We start from the raw sequence: 20229 nt of genomic DNA, 5'->3' as shown, positions 1-20229 counted from the left end.
GAGATGCAATGAGCTGCTCCTTCTACATTCAGTTGTCGCTTTCAGCAGTGCAGAATACAATCCTTTCTTGCTAATTTCTGATTTTCATCTAGCAGTTCTATGGGAGTAAGATAATTTCAAGGGAAATACATAGGGGCAAGAAGTTTATTCTCCTCTGCTAGTTCTGTATGTAGATCTACTATACCATGCTGAATGGGGTACCACTACAGTTGGTTACATCAATATGAAAAGCAAACAGAAAGGTGAAAAATGCAGATGTTACAGGCAGAGTGTAATTAAGTTCACTGAGATCTTAAAAACTTGAGGATTTGAAAAGACTCTTCTGGAGTTCAAGCATTATTACTTTTGCTAGCATCTTGTTTAACTTCTTGTTAATGTTGGTTCTAAGATCTTAACCTTCTTGGGACTGTTCCAGTTCCCAATTATTCTCATTAAAATACAGTCTTTGCATTTAATTTTAACTCATGTAACCTTAGCCGAAGGCTATCAAAATTCTGGACCTATTCTAGGAACTCACACATAATTTTCTTGAAGTCCTAGAAGCAATCAGGCATGAAATCCTTTCCAAGAAGAAAACTGATTTGGGGCTAAAATTGTGCTTGTTACATAGCCAAATCTTAGCCACCCTTTCTTCTTTTGGCAGGGCATATAAAATCTTTCTATCATATTCAGGTAATTAAAATACTGGCTAAATAAACCAGTGTGGACATAGTGGCTGGCAATGTAATTATGACCTCACTGAAGTAATTCCTTATTCTGGATTTTTATCTGTGATCAAAAAAAAAGAGAACACCATCCCACAGATTAGCTGAGAGAATGATGAGAACTTCAATGGAGTTATATTGTTAAGTTAGTAACAGGAGATTCAGGTAGCTAGTCATACTTAATCTTTAACTTTTGTCAGCTGGCCCAAGAATCTCATAACAAGGAATTTTTATTTCCATGGACGTAATTTTAAAAGGCCACAAAAGAAAGTTCTTATGAAAACCTATTACACAATTATTGCATGCACTTGTCCATGTTGACATAGCCTGTAACAATCAAGTGGGATATAAAATGCATTTTGCAGTGTTTCAATTTTAGTATATTGTTAACTAAGTAAACTTATATAGTGCTTACTTTTAATTTGAATTATGCTTCTTGACCTGACTTTTCCAAAAGTATCTGCTGATCTGTTTTCAAAGTAAACACAGAAGCCAGAGCTCTAATATACTTCTATTTGAATCTTGACTAGTATAGCTACCTTAAGTGTGCAGAGCTTGTAGGTACTATCCAGGCTAAGAAGCCAAAACATATTTAGCATAGTTTTATGACACAAGGTGTCCAGGAGCCATGGCTGGCAATATAGAAAACAAGGAAATCTTTCAGGAACTGATTCTCCTGCCTAAAAGTATCAGGTAAAGCAGTACCAAGTGAATGGGGAAACAGCCCCCTGCCCCTACACTCTCCCGTTCTTGTCTCTTTTCTCTCATCTTACTTATTTAAATGCTTACTTTATGAATAGATTACCCAGTCAAGTACTGTGCTGTATCCCCAGCAAGAAAGTAGAGTATGAACCTGGGCAAAAATGGAAGCTCTTACTTAGTTGTGTTAAACCGATATCTGATATCATACTGATTAAGTTTGCTTAGGCTTAATTAGAAAAGAGTTTCTAATATACAGCCAGAGTGTCAGATGCTTAAATAACCAGGAAACAACTAATATCTTGACAAGGAGCTTGAAACAAAACCTCATGTCCTCAGAATCTTAACTTCAGCATGAAACCCCAAACAAAAAGTATATGGTCAACACGGACTCCATCACTGCAGTTTTCTGTTTGCTCTTATTATTGTTACTGTTATTGCTGTTACCACAGTGACTAGAAGCCACCTCAGGGAGCTTCTGCAGAAGAGTCTTGTTTCCATGAGTTGCTCCCAGAAAGGCTGTTTCCAAAGGCCCAGTCTGATCAAAATGTTGTACGCAGTCACACATACCCATAGTCACCCTCTGGAAAAAAAAAAAAAAAAAAAGTAATAATAGTACTACAGTGAAAGCTGAATTCATTGTAAAAGATAATAGAATTCTAAACTTGATAGGAGAACTGCTTTGGCCTTTGCCCTGAATCCCTTCTGAGGTACATGTTTATAATTCATTGTTTCTGATTTTTTAAGTATAGTGTTATTCCCTGAAGTATAAATCAAGAATTGTCCTTCCATTATTATCTGATTAACATTAAAAATGATACAAAGCCAGACAGAGCAAATAAAATTCAGAGATAATTGATATATCATATATTATCAATTATCAACTATCAGTGATACTTGTCACTCCAACCCTAGCTTATCTCGTTGTACTAAAAATGTCACAAAAGAATAAATAAAGGATTGCACACTCACTTCAACTTTGAAATTCAGGAGCCATTGTAAGTCTTTGGCATTGTTTCAGATTTTGAGGTCTGACAGGTCTACAGACATCTACTGTACCAAAGTGCTGAGAAAGGCCTTATAGATACACAAATCCATGTGCCTAGTGGAACTTTAGATAGATTCTTCCTACCAGTTTAATAAATGTCCCAAGAAGTATGTGTGCACCTTTAAGAACTCTTGTCTCTGCCGTGTTCTGAAAACGGCTAAGCTTTGATACAACTGTATTTGTTTCAAAAGATAAGTTTTAAGCCAAAAAATCTCTGATGGAAAGAATCCATTTTTACTTGTTCTTTGTTTCACCTAAGTTCTGCTGGATATCATGCTGTAGAAGGGTGTAACTGTATGTAAAGTTCACAGAAGGAAAAATTGTAGCAGTGTAGCCATCATTTTATCATAAAAATCTAGATTAAATTATTAATGAACATGTGATTACTTCAAGTTTTACTACATTGCTCTTTTTTATTTCTAAAATTTATAATCTTATGGTCCTCACATGTGAAGAAATATCTTTATCACTGAGTAGGTACTGTGTGCTTTAGTACTTCCTCTTTTATAACTAAAAGGCTGCAAATGTATCTTTCCACTTTAAAAACTGATTCTAGTGCAACTAACCATCAGAATACTATGTGATTATTCAGATTAACAAAAGCAAATAAAGTTCATGTGAAAGGCAGCCTTTATGTTAATTCTCTCATTGTACTGAGTATATTTACTATATCATGTGATATATAGTTGTCCTGTTCAGAGCTTCTTGCTATACAAAGTGCACTGCAGATTTTAACAGTACAGTTTGTTTTCAGAGCTTTAAGACCAACTACTTCTCCTGACCACACGAATTTCTATTTTTTCAGCTGAGATCATTTGGAAAATATTTAGATCTTAACTTCTTGGGCTATCCAACAGACATTTTGCACAGCTTTCAAACTACTTTACTTTTTCATGCGCACTAGATTTGTGATTTTTCCATACAGTTTTCATGCATTAAAACCCATCCAAAAAGTAGGTAATTTTTTCCTTAAAAATTTTTGCTTTTTCCTCTGCTATTTTGTCCTTGGGGATTTATTGCTAATGTGCAAATGTTGGAGCAAGCTATGCTTTCAGCAGGCACTCAAAAATGTTTATGAAGGCAGCACTTCTCAGTTTCCCTGATCACCAGTCATGACCTGAAATGATCATGACGGCAGTAGAAGACAGTCCTGACAATGGACAAATTTATCTTCAGCTGAAAAAGGGTAGAGTGCTTTGTTCAAGTTGTTCATCTTCTGGAATGGGCTTTCAGATTACCTTTCCTGGGACATGTTCCTTGTCAGAAGATCAGTTGAGGCTGGTTTTGACAAACATCCAGATGTCATGATATACAGTGTCAGGACTCTGAGGCTGAGTGTAGGCCAAGTTGATTTCAAGACACAAGAGCTCAAGCACTAAAAGTCAAGATTTATAAATGTCTTCAGTTTAAATGAATTCAGGGTAAGTTACAGTACTTTTTGATGTTTGAGAAGGGTTAAATGTCTCTATAGACAAGACCAAAATCAGTTTTCAGACAAATTTTCTGGTAGCAAAGTTGGATCAGCTCTCATTTCAAATGTTGCATACAAAATAAAGTCCAAAATTTTATCTATTGCTTGGCATGCATTTGTAAAGATTGTGGGGATCATGTCCTTCTCCCACTGGAAAATAAGTGCACTAAGTTCTTTCTACTGTTTCCCATAAGACTGTTTGCAAATCAGTACAGTTTTCTCTCTGAAGATTTTAAATTTGCTAAAATTAAGCAATAAAGAGTTAACAGAACTTGTGAATTAAAAATCCATTCTGAAGTCCATCATTGGAAGGTCTTGTATGAATCTAATTTTCAAGTAAAAATATTAATTGCAGATTGGATTAAGAGACCAAATCTGAAAGACCCAAGTCAAAGAAAAGACGGCAACAGGAGCAAAAGTGTCAAACAATTTGCCTGTGGATTCGATTGGTGTAAAAATACATCTTAAAGGAATATAAATTACATTAACTTTTTTCTTTTATTCTTACATGTATGAAAAATATGGCAAAAGGGCATATTTTCACCATAGCAACAGTTATCTACTGAATGACCAGACACTGGGTTGCTTTTCATTTTCATGTTCACAAGCAGTCAGCTGCTTCTTTTCTGATATTCTTCTCATTCTCTCAGAAGGCACTCAGTTATATTTAGCAATGTACTTCATACCAGTCACAATCAACTAAACATGAAGCAAACAACCAGGAAAAAGAATTAGGAGCATTTTAATTAGCAGTTTCATAATCCTAAAATCCCTGATGGGCATTCTATAGAGCAGTTTAGCCTGCATGCAACTTGAGTTAGAATTCTCTAGAATCACCCCTCATTATATATTGGTCCTGCTCCACAGTACTAGTAATTTTTTATATTACATAAATATTATGTATCCGTTATATTGTTCTTACACCACTAAGTGAAAAACAATGACGGAAGGAATTAGGATTACCATTTTCCCTGACTGATTTTATGCTGTTCCCCGTCTATACAGTGGAAAACATAGGCATGGTTTGACCATCAGTGCTCAAATTATGAATCAACAGCTTTTGATTTTTTGACATCTTTGAGATTTTGCACTTTTTCAGCCTTGTTTGCGGTCTGGTGTTTAACATACTATCTGAAATGCTTGGTCCCTGACTTTTCATTCCAAATACTTGCTGTTCATGGTGCACGGGTAGGCATATAAGGCATTTTTCTGCTCTCTGACAAGGTAACTGACATTTTAAAATTAAAGAATAAAAAATAAATTAAAGATAACAGATAGGCATGATGAATAGCAAATATTTTGTTCATATATAGGAAAGACAGATTGACCACCACATGAATATTTGTGAATATCACATAAGAAAGAGCTAATAACACTTGAACCAAAATACTTGGTGTGAATCTGAAGATCTGCTGACTTTTTGAGCTGTTGACCATCCCTCCTTCCAAGTCACAGTGTGCATTTCTCCTTACCATGGGATGTACTTGGAGTAGCATAAAATAATTTGGTAGGTTTTTCCAAAGGAAAGGGAAGATGTTATTTTTGATGAACAGATTTATGGTTATGCAGATCATGTCAATGATACAGATTATCTGTTTTATGGTTTGGGATAGAAATTGCTTTCTATGGGGGTGAGGTAATCATTCACCTCACTTCCTGCACAAAATTGAATTTGTCTAGGCATATTATGGGACTTTTTATTGGATGGCTAAAAAAGGGAGTAAAAATTTGCCACCTTCTGAAACACTAGGCTAGATAGCTAGCCTGATTAAGTATGACAAATTCCAGTAATTAAATTATACTAATATTAAACAAAGCTGCTCCACATGTAATATATTACTGACAATTTCACCAATAGTGTTTGCAGCAGACTAATACATTAAGAGAAAATATGTCTAGATCATGCAGACTGCCACTGTCTGAATAATGCAAAGCTTTGATACTAGAGGCTAACCATGGCACACAAAAGAAACTTGTTTGATCTCTGGTAACCATCCTACCAAGATGGATTTTATGCCAGTATTTCTGTGAGACTGTCATAGCTATATGTCATTGCTCTCATGACAAACCCATTTCTTCCCTTCCTTTGCCAGTGCAAGCATGAAAAACAGAACCTTCTGATAATTACTATGAAGATTTTGGAATTTCCAGACAGCAAATGTCAGAGGACATTGCCTGTAAAGTTGGCAGGCACCCAAAACACATAACAGGCTAAAACAAGTCCCATAAAGAGTGTAAATGATGTTTGTAACTTGTCTTACTGGAAAAGGAAGGAGAGAGCACAAGGATCAGGGGTTTTTTTAATTATCACATTTATTTTGGAAACAGAAGAGAAAGGAGAAGAGAAACCTTTTGAAACCTCAAGTCTGTGTGATAGAAAGTGAACTTATCCATATATACACATACACAGATAGAAAACTCTTCTCTTCTGGAAAATTCATTCCAAACCAATGACTGAATTTCATTACAAAAGGAAGGAGAAATTGGAGAAATTCACTGTCTGAATAAAGTACTAACTAGATACTAATTGTAACATATTCCCATTGAGCTACAGAGGCACTGCCAAACTGTTGAGCTGAGGTACAGAGCTTGCACCATCATCAGGTCCTGAAGAGCCAAATAAAAAATGCAGTTTCCATTTTAATTCCTACTCTAGGTGCAGAGTGTTGCAAGATTACCCTCCAGACAGATGAATCTTTAGCATTAAATAAGAGTCTTCTAAAAGGAAAACAACTTTTGACTCTGAATGTAGCCAGATGGCTAGCAGATAAAGCAACGGCAGTAAAGACAAAGATGCATATTTTGAAAAAGATCAGATGATGAACAAATCTTCCCTGATTTCAATAGGCAGGACTCTACGTTCAACAGATCTCCACTTTCCTTCTGATGCCAGTGAGTTCATTATACCTGGACAGCATTTGGAAAAGAATATGTTCTGTTGTTCTGATATAGATGGAGATTAAATGCAGAGATATCGATTGAATTACCCTGGTCTTACAGCAGTGTAATTATTAACATAATCTGGCTTCTTTTTTCTAGGTATTTTAGTATTCTATGAATATCACAGATATAAGACAGTCTGCTATACAATTTTTTTCATTAAAGTCTGAATGACCTCCTCTTAAAATTAGTCCACTGATTGATTTGTATTCCACAGGGTGCTCATTACAGCTACCGGTAGTGCACACGAACATAAAAAATTACCCTAAAAAATGGCAATTTTAAGCTTTCATTAGAAGGTCTTGTTCACAGGTTGAAGTCAGTCAAGCAGTAAGTAATTAAGACAATTTACTGTAGCATGACTGTATATACTTCATCATATATTCCCACAGGAAAAGTCATAGGAGACATCTACATTAGAATTTTCTTATGAAGCTTGCTTTTGTTTTTGCACTATTTTGGAGATGGGATTGCAGACAACCTGGTACTTGACTCTCCAGTCTGAGCATCCCCCAAGAACTTCACACTGCCAGTCTGTTTGCATTTGTATTGATGCCTTGGCAGTATGAGAGTGTCACCAATATCACTTATAGCTAGTAATCCTACTTAACAGAAGCTAAGTAAATTCACTTCAGTCCAGACCTGTGTTAATTGCCCTTGGAGAGTCTAGAGGGTACAGTTACAGGAGGCCTGCTTTAGTATTGGTTTTATTATTTTGTTCACCATTACCTGTCCTCACTGTTCACAGATGTCTGGACCCCCGCAGAGTACTCTGTACAGATACTGCACTCTCTTTATGAGGAGATAAAGATTATTAGATGAGGCCACAGCTTCATTTCCTTATAGTGAGCAGAAAACAGAGAAGAAATGTAGGGAATATACTAAATGTTGTATTCACCACTGCTGTAGGCTGTAAAGACTACAGACATTCCAAAGCTATGTTGATTAGTAATTAGCACAAAGCAGATGGGAAATCATGCTGTCTCCCGAGGAAGTTAATGCAAACTAGTTACAGTATTTATATGTTGTTGAGACTACCCTGTTGAAATGTGTTTTAAATAAATAGAAGAACTGGAATTGTCTTGACATTTCAGTTAAAAATAGGTAAGACCAAATATTGAACTGGAAATTAGCTGCAAGTCTATGCTGAAAAGAGATCAGGAGTTCTCTATATTCATAAATGATCATTCTTGGGTTTAAATCCTCTTTATTTTTTACAATGTGTTTTTAAAGGCATCTGCTTTAAATCTAGTTTTATTTGCCACTTCTTCAGAGAACTGAATCTGCTGTTCCTCACTACAGACTTGAATGTGATTAATGGAAGATTCATTCTGAACTTGATTGGTAGTCTGCTACCATATATATATCGAGGCATGTTACATACTTTTCTTACTCAAAACACTGGATGTTCAGAGAATTGCAATCCATTCTAAAGGCTAAGGACTTTGGGCTACTTTGGAAAGTTGTTTTGAGATGATCCCACAAAGACAGACAAGGAACCCTTCCTTTTGTACCAATAGAGTTTCTCTCCACCATATAAATCCTAAATATAGGTTTGAGAGTAAATGAGCATGAAGAAATATGTTCTCTATTTAGGTGGGCCCAGACATTTGGAGGTTGAGTGGTTGATTAATACATTTGCCTTTTCTGGGAGAAGAATAATCATCAAAGATGCTCTTACATGAGTACAACTTAAATGGATAGTTCTGACACTGAGTATGACATCCATGACTGTTTGTCTGCCAAGACTGTGAGAAATGCCCAAGAATGTGAAAAATTGGAAGAGGGAATGTAATAATACATTATTTTTAAAAAACTTTGGAATATATGGCTTTTTCAAATTTCATCCTCACCTGGAAATAACAGTAAGTAAGAGGGCTGTGTTGGATAAAACCTTTGCTGTTTTGATATAGGGAACTTTTTGCATAATGAGTTCTGGTTTAGGGACTATGGATCCTTACTACATACATGCAAATGTCTTCTAGGACTTCAAAAAAACTATAAATCTCCTCTCATCTGATACAGGAATGAAAAAAGGCTTTAACATCATTTATTCTAATAGACAGTGAACTTCCTAAATGAGACAATAATCACAGAATCATAGAAAGTTGTGAGTTGGAAGGGACCCACAAGGATCATCGAGTCATCTCCATCCTAAGACTAGAATAAAGTAGAACATAATTTCATGAACGGCATATTATTGTACATAATTATTTCTGTTTAACAGATTATTTCAAAGAGGATGATCAGAGTGATCCTGAACCACCAGGGGACACCACCAGATACTACCAATCTATTAAGAAACACTTGGAGGAGAAAAAAAGTGCATCATCATCTTTTGTTTCCTCCACTGAAGATGAGCAAAAGCCCCTGTTCTCTGGGATAGCTGACTACCCATCTGTAACAGAGAAAACCTCAGAGGTGGACTTTGAAGAAATGGTTCATGCCACAGAAGAAATACTTACTGTTAAAAGCAGCAATTCTTGCAAAGGTAATCTAGCTGATGCTATTTTGTAAAGTTTGAGTAGACATCTTTTTTTAGTCTAATTATCAAAAATAATTTTCTGAATGGTTTTATTGATTCTTTCTCAAAAGGATTAAAGTAGTTTAATACACTGGCTGTGGGACTCGATTACAGAACCTCCAGAAGGTTGTTTCAGGCTTTGTTAATAAATTATCTCATAACTGAACTGCCTTAGGAAAGTAATTTAAACAAACTCTCAAAATTGTCAACTGGCACTGAACTTCGTTTTGTTCATTTCATGGATGAAAACTGCACTCAAACAGTAAAGAATCCCTCAAAGGGTGTTTGATATGCCAGGGCTGAGTGAGAGTAAAAAATCACAGATAATGAGAGGTAGAAAAACTTAGTGATAGTTGCACATGCACAAAAAAAAAACTGTTTTCATGTAATTGGTGTCATTCTCTGTATTGACAAGGCACAACAAAAATTAAGTTTTAAAAAATCATAATATCTTGAAAGAATGCTATCCCAGTTTGCTGCACATTGGTTAAAAGGAGTGCCATTACATCACACAGACCAAATCCTGACTTCCATAGCTACAACACAAGAACAAAGATTTGGCCTTTTGTATATGAGAAATGATCAAAAAATATTTAGCAATCATCTCAGTTAATTTTACTTAGAGTTAAATCACATAACTAAAATTACATCTAATATACTAAAATATTAATTTTCCCAGTGATGTGAAGGGAAATTAATGAAAAGCCATGGATTATGTGAAAATAATAGCTGAAAGTTTGTTTGCAATTGTTTCAGTCTGAAGGGAAGAATTACATATTTACTGTTTTATGCTGTTTTCCCCAGCAGTTTGTTTCGATTGAGGCAATTTAACCATTTAACCATCATTCAATAAGCTTTAGGCTTTTAGGCTATAATTTTAAACAATCCTAATGATTAATCAGGCCAAGTAATGTATTTTTTACATTTCAAAGGTATGAATACACGGTCTGGTCTCCTCAGGTTAAGGTTATGTAAATCTGCACCACATAAACTTGTTGCATACATACTGCAATTTGAGAGCTTACCTTTCCTCTACCAATAGCCAGAAATGTGTCCTTGCAGCTATAGCAACGTTTTCCAAGGCAACCTATTGCAGATTTTATTTGAGCTAAATTTAGCTCGTCTAAAGATTACATATTTTGATTAAGAGCACATTATTTTTTCCACTTTGTAATCTAGCACTTCTGATAATGTATGTGAAAGCTCAGTGTGTTAAAGCTTTCTTGCAGCTTTCATAAAAACTTCAGAGTCAATAAAATAGGACCAGTTTTGATTGATATACATTTTAAACTAAATTCTTATTCCTGCTATTATTAGAGATTGGTTATAACTTACCATAAAAGTAGTTATAAACATAATGAAATTTTGAAATAAACTCTGCTTGTATATATGTATGTTTATAATTCACATATAATTCTTGAATACAAGTGCATTTGTATAAAGCTACCACAACTCATTACCACTGTGACTGATACATATTTAGTTATCTTTTGTTTTAAGCTTTGGTCATTACTGTTGATGAACAGAAAGACTATTATTAATAATGTGTTAGATAATGTGGGCAGAAACTGCATAAACTTCTCTCTTATAATCCTGAAATGCAGCTCTTACCTTTATAACATACAGCTTTTCTGAGAAGACCTGATAATTTTCCCATAGTTGGTAATCTATATATTGTGGGAAAATGCTATTTTCTACTTTCACTTGGTCATTATTATTTGGGCTATAAGATTGATTCTTGAATTATTCAAGTGAACTAAGTTATACATGTATGGATTTAGTTCTCAATATAGGATTCTTTAAGCCCTGGAATAGCATAGTTGGTTATAAAGTTGTAACCACTGCTGGGCTTTTCTGGGGATACTTGTGTAGGTGGAAGTACCTGAAAAGATGCTTAGAACAGTAGAATACCATATCTTATAGCATGTTAACTTGTTTATAGAGTATGAACTTATTTTATCATTTGAGTGCCAATTCATTTGTTTTGTCACAAATTGAATGTTTATTGTAATAGTCTACAAATACATATTCTGGGACAAAAAACTGCTGTGATTTCCCTGGTATAATCCGTGGCATTGAAAAATAGCCAACAATTTTGGTTTTGTAGGACATTAAAAAGCAGTGAAATGTATTTTTATATTCTACTCCAGAAATTCACTGCTTAAAAGTAAATCCACCAGACTTACACCATCCATTGCACCCACACCCATAGTTTAAAATTTTACCCCTGTATCTGCCATAGTCTGCTCCCTTCACTTTACTGTGAGTTTTCCAGCTTCCTTGGACACTGCAAATTGTGCCATGTGTGCCTGCTAAAACCAAATTACATACTTCTCTGACACTGTTTTCCTCTTTCCTTCTCATGGCGCAAGTGTCTGAGAAGCTGAACAGGTTTCTTTGTAGCCAACGTGAAACCTCTTTGCCCTTACTTCTGCTCAGTGCATGAAATTAGTTACAGGTCATGTCACATGAAATTCAAGCACTCTCTACAGCTCCAGAACACCTTCTGCCACCTGCTAACCAAAGATCAGATAATGCAGTAAGCACCTTTCTCTGATAAAAATGAGAAGCAAGTCTCCTCTTCCACTTGGAGTCATGTAGTGAGAGCTCCCCTTCCTGGCTAAATCTCCTTGAAATACAACATCTGAGCAGGATTTTTTTTTTTTTTTTCTTTAGAGCAATATTGCTCAAAGATGTGTTTGGAAAGGATTAGCTAATAGCATTTGGACAAACCTCTCATATGTCACCCACACTGTTTTTTTCTCTTTTCTTTGAAACATGGCTCTGACTGCTATGGTTGCTTAGAAAATTTCACAAGTGTGAAATGAATGTAACCTATGCTGAGTTATCAGCATGCAGTGCCAAGAGAAGTGTTAGGAGAACCTCTGAGCAAACCATTCAGGGACTACTGAAGGATGTGGGATTGAAATCCAAATGCTCATACAACAGAGGCTGACACCTTATAAGCAGTCAAGGATTTTGTCCAGCTGTACGTTGAAGCAGCAGCCTGAGCACAGTAAGAACTTTTAATGCATTCTGTAACTTAATGTAGTTAAACAATCACAAAAACAACTCTAATGGGAGTTGTACTGAACAGGTGTTAAAGTTTTAACAGCCTTTTTCATCACAGTGGAGAATCTGAGTGGTACCAAGCAATTTTTTACTGTCCGTGGGACAACAGATTCACTCAAAGTAACACAGGGTGAGGTGAGGCTTGAGGTGGGGTGGGGGCTAGATGCTGAAAAAGCGCTGTTCATCCTAAATGTCACCTGTAGTCTCTGCAAAGCTCACAGCAAGATCTTCATTCTGTACCAGATAAGGGTACGTGCAACTAACATATCCCATGAGAAATTATTTGTAACCTTTCACCAGCTTGGTGAACAGGAGAAGCAGCCTAGAACTGGGAATGATAAACTAATTAATGAATATACAGAGGTGTAAATGAAGCAAATTGAAAGAAGAAAGAGAACCAGAAATCCAAGCAAAAGGAAGGAATGCCCCTGAGTTCTGTTTGGATGGTATGGTGCAGTGTTTGATCACAGACATCCAAGAATTGGGAGGGACAAGAGAGATGGAATTTGCACACAGCAGATGCAGGGTGGGGCCTGAAGTAGTCACCATCTTTTTTTTATTTTTCCCACAAAGGGCTGAAGATACATAAATAAATAAATAAAAATTATTTATAGAAAGAGTATGTTTTTATATACTTTTTATATAGTATATACAACATATAAGGATTAGAAGGGGAACTAAATTCAGCAAGCTGGCTGAAACTCTGAAGTAAGATCATAATTATGCAATTGAGCCCTTTTTAGCTTGAAATAAATGTATTTTCTCTATCTTAATCCAAAATTTTACCTGTAGTTCAAACGGAAAAAAGAAAAAGGAAAAAAATATATATTATTTACTGTGAAGCTTTGTTTAGTATTAAAGTGATCTCTGACTGACCCAGCAATGCTGAATATTTCATTCTTTTAGGATGCACAAATTAAACAAAATGAACTGGCACTTTTCACCCCACAGCTCTGTAAAAGTCTCTGACACTTGCTTTACACTACGATGTAAGGGTTGGGTTGGAGACTAGTGATGCTTAAAGCTACATCTATGAAAATCAATTTTGTTCTTGAAAATAATAACCAGTATCCCTTTGCAAGCAGTATGAGCTGCATTAAATGGCCTCTTTCTTGGGGAAAACATGTTAAGACAAGCAGTGTTACAATTATCGGTAAGAAAGGCAGCTAACTGAGGTCTGGCAACTTTCCCTAGAGGGGACATTCCAATGCACTGCAATACATGCCAAGTGCTGTAAATGCAATGCAGCAAGTCCTCCTTTTACACCAAAAAGCTAAACAGTAAATACACTTCAATAGCACACTCAAGAGCAAGAGATGTTTTAGGAAGATCTCTGAAACACACAATCAAAGACATTCAAGTACACCTTTTAATGTACTTAGGTTAAAATAAATACTTCTAATTTCAATGAACAGTGAATCAGTAAAAAAAAAAATGAGGCTTCATTGGTAAAATAATTGAAATAAATAGTAGCAGAGCTCTGATGATGCTGACTAGACAAAGCTGCTTGTTTATCTACAGCTTCAAAATGTTAGTACGTTGCTATTGTTATGTTAGAATTTTATAATTTTTGGATGTGACCACTTCTATCTTTCCTTAAATAGTAGTAAGGAACAAAGAGAGCTGTTCAGGCAGTGTGCCAGCATACCAATTTGACTTTCAAGCTTTTGAGAAACACGAGGAAGTGGGATGCTTGAGGGGTGCCAACCCCTCTCTAAGAGTATGTATATAAAACTATGCTTTTATATGGTTTGTTTTTCATCAGATATCACTGATAAAAGAGACTGGGAGCAGGAGAACATCCAGGAGTACCAGGACTCCCCAACTCAGTCAGCATTACCACATGTTACATGGGGCATCTGTGAAACTGAAAGTGACTTTATATATGGGGAAGTGGAGAATCGATTAGATTTACTTCAAGAACAACTCAACAGGTAAAAACAGAGATATGGCCAAAAAAAATTATATGCATGAAAGAGTACATAATACAACTTATATTAATGACAGTACAGGAGGAATTAATTTGCACAGGAAGCTCCCAAAAGCATTCAAGTGATCAGAAGCTCAAAAGTACAAAAATCTGCCTGATGGGAATATCACTTGTTGTCTATACATATTCTGAGCCTAAGTATCACCTAAGTTCAGTCTTCCAGATTTTTGGAAGAACTTATTCTGGGAAAGCTGGGTACAAAATTCATAATTCATTACCAGAATATTCATGTCATTTACTTTTAAGTACCCATATTATCTACTCTGAATTGCCTTGCAGAAGAGCCTTTCTCCTCAATTGACTGTTTAGGAGAACAACCTTTTAACAAAGAAGCTGTAGAGAGGCACCCTAACTTGGTAGATTTAAATCTCACCTCACCCATAATGCTGTTCCCTTAACAGTGATTCCTAGATATTCCCATGTCCACAAAATGACAATTTTCAGTATCTTCAATATCTGAATTACTTTCTCTTTCCTGGAGACCCGAAGTAAAACAGCTGCCTTGTTTAAAAAAGACAAATTCCTTTTTTGATGCACTAACTTTTTTTGCAACTGTCTCTATAATAAGTAAGACATGGGAGTATGCAAAGGCAAAATACTTATACCTGTTACAATAGAAAATGGATGCTTTCGTTGTCAGAAGCCATTATTACCTTTGCTTAATAATATGTCTCTTCCTTTTCTCTTTTGCCCTCTGATATATTACTCTGCTGGCAGCTAAGCAACATGGCTTATAGCATCTTAAAAATATGGTTACTGAACTCTGATACATCCTACATTATAATTTATCATGTAATTTAACTTAATTTTAAATTGCCCTATGCTCAGGTCTATGGTTTTTTTATTATTTTCACTCTGCAATTCCATTACTTTCAATATTTTTCCATGACAAATACTATGACATGCACTCAGCCCTAATTATACTTTAGTAGCTCTTCATTGTCATTCTGTGCTGTATATTTTAGCAATCAGTTTAAAGCCAGTTTAACCACATATTGCTTTCTTCATCTACCATAAGCTAATCAAACCATAGTATTTTTCATTTCTGAAAACTGTACAGTACATTAAAAAGACATTTTTAACATGTAAGCCTAAATTGTCATAATTTCCAGATGCAGTAAAGTCGAGTAATTTAAGTAGCTGTAAATGTCACATAAATAAACAGCTGTGTGTTCCCCATCAACAGTGTAATCTTTTGGTTACATTTCTTTTCCTGAAATCGTAAGCTCTTGAAACTGAAGTTATAGCTCAAATTTACCCATAGATTTATCAAATTCCTTTGCAAGTTCTCGGGGATTTTTTTTAGTGAGATAATATCATTATTGCTGATAAACTGAGATTTAAATTGTTAAGGATTTTATTAAATAATTTTATTCTTTAACTCCTTTCATGTTTTTAAAGCTTTTCATGCTTTCAGGATTTGGGGCCTTGCTGGGTCTTCTGTGAGTGCAAAGGACAATATGCTGTCCTGCTTGTGTCAGATCTGACCTGCTGGACTAAAAAGCAGGGTCACTTCTTCCTGACCTTTTCCATGCCAAGTTAGAGGTTTGGCGTAACACTCTAATTATTAAATAGGTATAGAAAGCTGGAAAGCCATTGTACGAGGAATATGTCTCTAGAGCTATGTCTTTTTCTCCTCTTTAAGCAACTGGAATTTCACGGAGGCTGTGGACCAAGCATCTAAGGTTCTCTTGTTTGTTCATCCCTGAGTGGCATGACATGGATTTGTTTTAAATTTTGAAGAAAGGAGAGAAAAGTTATATATGAAATGATAATGAATACAGACTAACAGGGGTACTCTTTGATTTGAAGTACCAGGAAACTCCAATCATGTGCTAACAAAGCAGGGAGCAATTTTACAGTTAATTCAAAGCCAAAGACAATTGTTGATGCAAATCCTCCAATGCTAAATCTCTTTTACTCACTGAGATGTTAAAGCCCAAATTACCAGCTGGAAGCTCACCGGATGGTGGCACGCTGCTGCTGCTGTAGTATTTTCCCCTGTGGCATCAGCATCACACTTATGTGAGATCAGCACATTTGCAAGTAGCAAAGAACCCAACAGAGCTGAACAAGAGGGTGAGTAGGGCATGACTGACTGTAACCTCCAGGTTTGGGCCTTTCTTTATGAAAGCTTATGCCACAGAACCAACTTCTCTCAATAAAGGAAGAAGCAGCATCCTAAATATCCTATGGGCATACCTTTCAGATTAATTTAATAGATGCTTTTACGAATAAATGACACAGGCCATGGGCATTTCCAATGTAATCAAAATAATATCAAACAGAGAAGCACCAGGTGAAAGCAAAATGTCAGCACAGGATCAGTTCCACTGCTGTAGGGAGCCAAACTAGTAACATTCACAACATTAAAGGCTCCTGACAAAGATTTGTTTATTCTGTCAGAAGGCAATACAGAGGGCTGTATATCTGCATTACAGTCTGTCATAGCACGTTCTGTAGCCTTACAGCGGCTGAGGAGGCACCACAGGCATTACCTATTGCTGAGTTTGTCACAGATCTTGGCAAGACCATTTGAAAATCATTTCAGTGCTATGGAATTGTAAGTATGAATAACATAAGCAGCTTGAGTGTTTCAGAAGAAAATGGAAAAAAAGATTAAAAAGCTAATAAATTTGAACATCAGAAATATTGACATTGATTCTGAGACCTGAGTAAGTCCAAATAAATTTGCACAGTAAGGAGACTTGGGCTTTTTTTTTTTTTTTTTAAGGATCTTGAAAGCATCTTTCATTTTCTAACTGTGGAAAAACACAAATGTGCTTTTTTTCAGTGCATTGTATTGGCATTGGGAATGTCAGAATTGTCAGATGCATCAGAAACAGCATCCCATCCTCAGTCAGTACAAATAAATTTAGTTACAACGAAGCGAGTACATTTATTACAGTTAATTTCAACCAAAGATGTGGTCCTCAGTGTTACTTTTTGTTGCAAACATAAGAGACAGTAATGAATTAATTCTTAGTTGGCAAAAAGCTCAGACACAAGCCCGCACATGTTCTGCAAAGGAAAGGGAGAGCTAGCAAGCTTTGGAAGGGCTCAGTACTCCCTCTTCTGTTCTTTCCTATTTAAGACACGGTCATGTCATAACAAGTAATAGTTTGCTTTATTAATAAGCTGCAGATCCCTCTTGAATGCATCTGTAATCACTACGTTAAAATATACCTATTTCTGACCAGGAGTTAACTGATTTTGTGTTACTTCTCTAGGCTTGAATCCCAAATGACTGCTGATATCCAAACAATCCTGCAGCTTCTGCAAAGGCAGTCAACGCTCATTCCACCTGCCTATAGCATGGTGACTGCAGGTACAGAGTATCAACAGCCAGCAATCCAGGTTATGCAGAAGCTTCAGCCTGCAGCATCAGTTAAAACAGACAGAAGTTTCCGTCCTTCATCTCAGGTACGTACATGTCCAATATGATCAAAAGAGGTTTGCTAATCTTTTAAGCTTATGATGGAAGAAATGCATACCAATCTAGGTGCTTTTTCACTAATTTAAGGAATATGAAATTATTATTTTGACTAGCACCTCCACAGTGGATTAGATACCACAGTTTCAGAGGCCACATTTTCTGTAAGAGTTGGAGAGATCCATACAATGATCTTATAATCAGACTAGTTTACTTAATTATTATGCTCTTCACAAAAGTTAGCAGAAATGACAAATACTAGGCATGGGTGTAAACCACAAACACTTTCCAAGCATCAGACCTGCCTGCATGGGTGCATCTGCCATAGATCCCATTCATGAAGTCCTAAGCATCACCATGACTATGTTTTCCTAAAGATACAGGCCAGACAAGTCCAGCTGATGCAGCACAATGGTTATACACATATTGATGTAGGAGGGGCTAAAACCATTTTTATGGCCAGTCCCTTGCTACTGCTGGAAGACAAACAAACAGAGCTGTAACAGACCTGTGTTTCCTAATACATGTTTTCCACCCCAGTTCTGTTCAGACAAAATTTGATGGCTTTCCAAATTTGTTTGGGATTTCTGTAGTTTAACAGCTTGGGCAGAGATGTAGTTCCAAACATGCTGCTACACGTCTAGAAATCTCAAATCAGTCATGTAGCATATGATTAGTAAATCCAGTGTGCTTAGCTGTGCCAGATTCTTCATGTGTATGCTGGAACACATTTGGGCACAGGAAATACAACACATCCAGAAGGCATCAGTTCGCATGCATAAAGATTATCAGGATAGCAATTGCACAGCAGTAGTTTTCAGAAGTTTAAACCCACCACGCATATACCTGCACAAAATATAGACACATATCTCTGTCTAAACAGAAATATGGCCACCCTCTGCAACCATCAGAAGGCACACTGCACACTTCACACAAATTCCAAGTTTAAAAGTGAAGGAGAACTGCTTACTGAGACTGGAACCCCAATGGTTACAATGTTTCGAATGATGCAATTACAGTTATGTTTAGAAACAAAACTACAAATTCAAGAATGTTGAAATCCATACTCTTAGGTAGAGTCTCAAGAACATTTGGTTCTTAGAAAGGGCTGTTCATATGTGTATCATGATGTCATATGAGCAAGTCTGAGGAAAGGACAAGATATCCAGGTTTCTACAATTAATCAACAGAATTGCATTCAATTACATTAAATCCAATGCAGTAACATGTAAAAGTATTTCAGTACACTGCTTAATTTTCAAACATTGTTTTCCAGCAACCTTCTGCATGTGCTAATTTTGAGCAAAACAAGAGCTTGGAAAAGACCAGTTTAATTATTGCCATCTTATTTCTTCTCCTCCTTTCCAGTGTCCTGAATTTCTAGAGCTTGAAAAATCAAAACTTAAATCCAAAGAATCCCTCTCAAGTGGAGTGCATCTTAACACAGCCTCAGAAGACAACCTGGCTTCTTTTTTAGATGAAGAATGTGAGCAGTCTGTAGAGTGTCCCCCACAGCATCGTAAAACTTCTCTCCAACCAACTAGGCACCCTTCCTTGCCAGAATCTTCACTAAGCACTGTAGGAATCTTGAGTCTTCATAGGCATGTTTCTGATCCTGGTCTTCCTGGGAAATGATACTTTTGTACTATTACTTCACATAAAAATGTAAGTGCTTTTAATGGCTGTTTTTCCTTTTTTTTTTTGTATTTAAATCCTCTATACTTGACTCAGGGGCTACAAGGAATATACCATTATATGCAAAAGTACTGTATATTTTCCTAAATCTGAAGCTTGTAAGGTAAAGTTGAGCAGTTCTGATGTAAATATATACATACACACTAACTGTATGTTCCAAATGTAAAACTGCCAGCATTCTCAAGGCACCTTATATTTTTATTTTTTTTAAATAACATGCATGTTCTGAATTTACAATTTACGTTGCATGGAGATTACCATTTACTGCTGTCATGGAAATAGTATTTTATTGTGGATATGTCTTCAGAACAACTAGGAGACCAATGACAATGACTCACATATAAAAAGCTCCTACCTGACCAAGCTAAAATTCAAGCAAAATCTTCTTCTAGCTCACTTTTGAAAATTTATTTACCTTTCTTGTAGTGAGCTTTCTACAATAAATCACAGTGATTGTGAATCTAGAGAAAGAATTATGTAACCAAGTCCTCTGGGTTTGAAATAATTAGGACAGAGAAACCAGCCTCCTTCCAAATCAGTTGAAGCAGGCCAGTATTTTAAGAGACAGGAAAGCTCTGTCACATGCTGGAAAGTATCACCATAGGTCGCATCCCCAAAATTGTATTTACTGAATAATTTGTTTCCAGTACTTT

The 20229-nt window shown here is 36.0% G+C and overlaps 1 protein-coding gene across 1 annotated transcript in view; it reads left to right on the top strand.

Moving 5' to 3' along the window:
• KCNH7 (potassium voltage-gated channel subfamily H member 7) overlaps positions 1–19516 on the top strand; it is a gene marked incomplete at its 5' end in the record, with an annotated part of 45944 nt that extends 26428 nt beyond the window's left edge. The window contains 4 exons of the mRNA XM_010167979.1: positions 9090–9353; positions 14224–14392; positions 17679–17871; positions 19250–19516. Of these exons, the coding sequence (XP_010166281.1) occupies positions 9090–9353; positions 14224–14392; positions 17679–17871; positions 19250–19516 (893 nt within the window). The remainder of the gene's footprint in view (positions 1–9089; positions 9354–14223; positions 14393–17678; positions 17872–19249) is intronic.
• Between the last annotated feature and the right edge of the window lie 713 nt (positions 19517–20229).

This window comes from Antrostomus carolinensis, unplaced genomic scaffold, assembly GCF_000700745.2.
Source record: "Antrostomus carolinensis isolate BGI_N321 unplaced genomic scaffold, ASM70074v2 scaffold4955, whole genome shotgun sequence".
NCBI classification, from domain to species: Eukaryota; Metazoa; Chordata; class Aves; order Caprimulgiformes; family Caprimulgidae; genus Antrostomus; species Antrostomus carolinensis.
The sequence above is the reverse complement of the archived record's forward strand: the minus strand, read 5'-3'. Positions and strand labels throughout refer to the sequence as shown.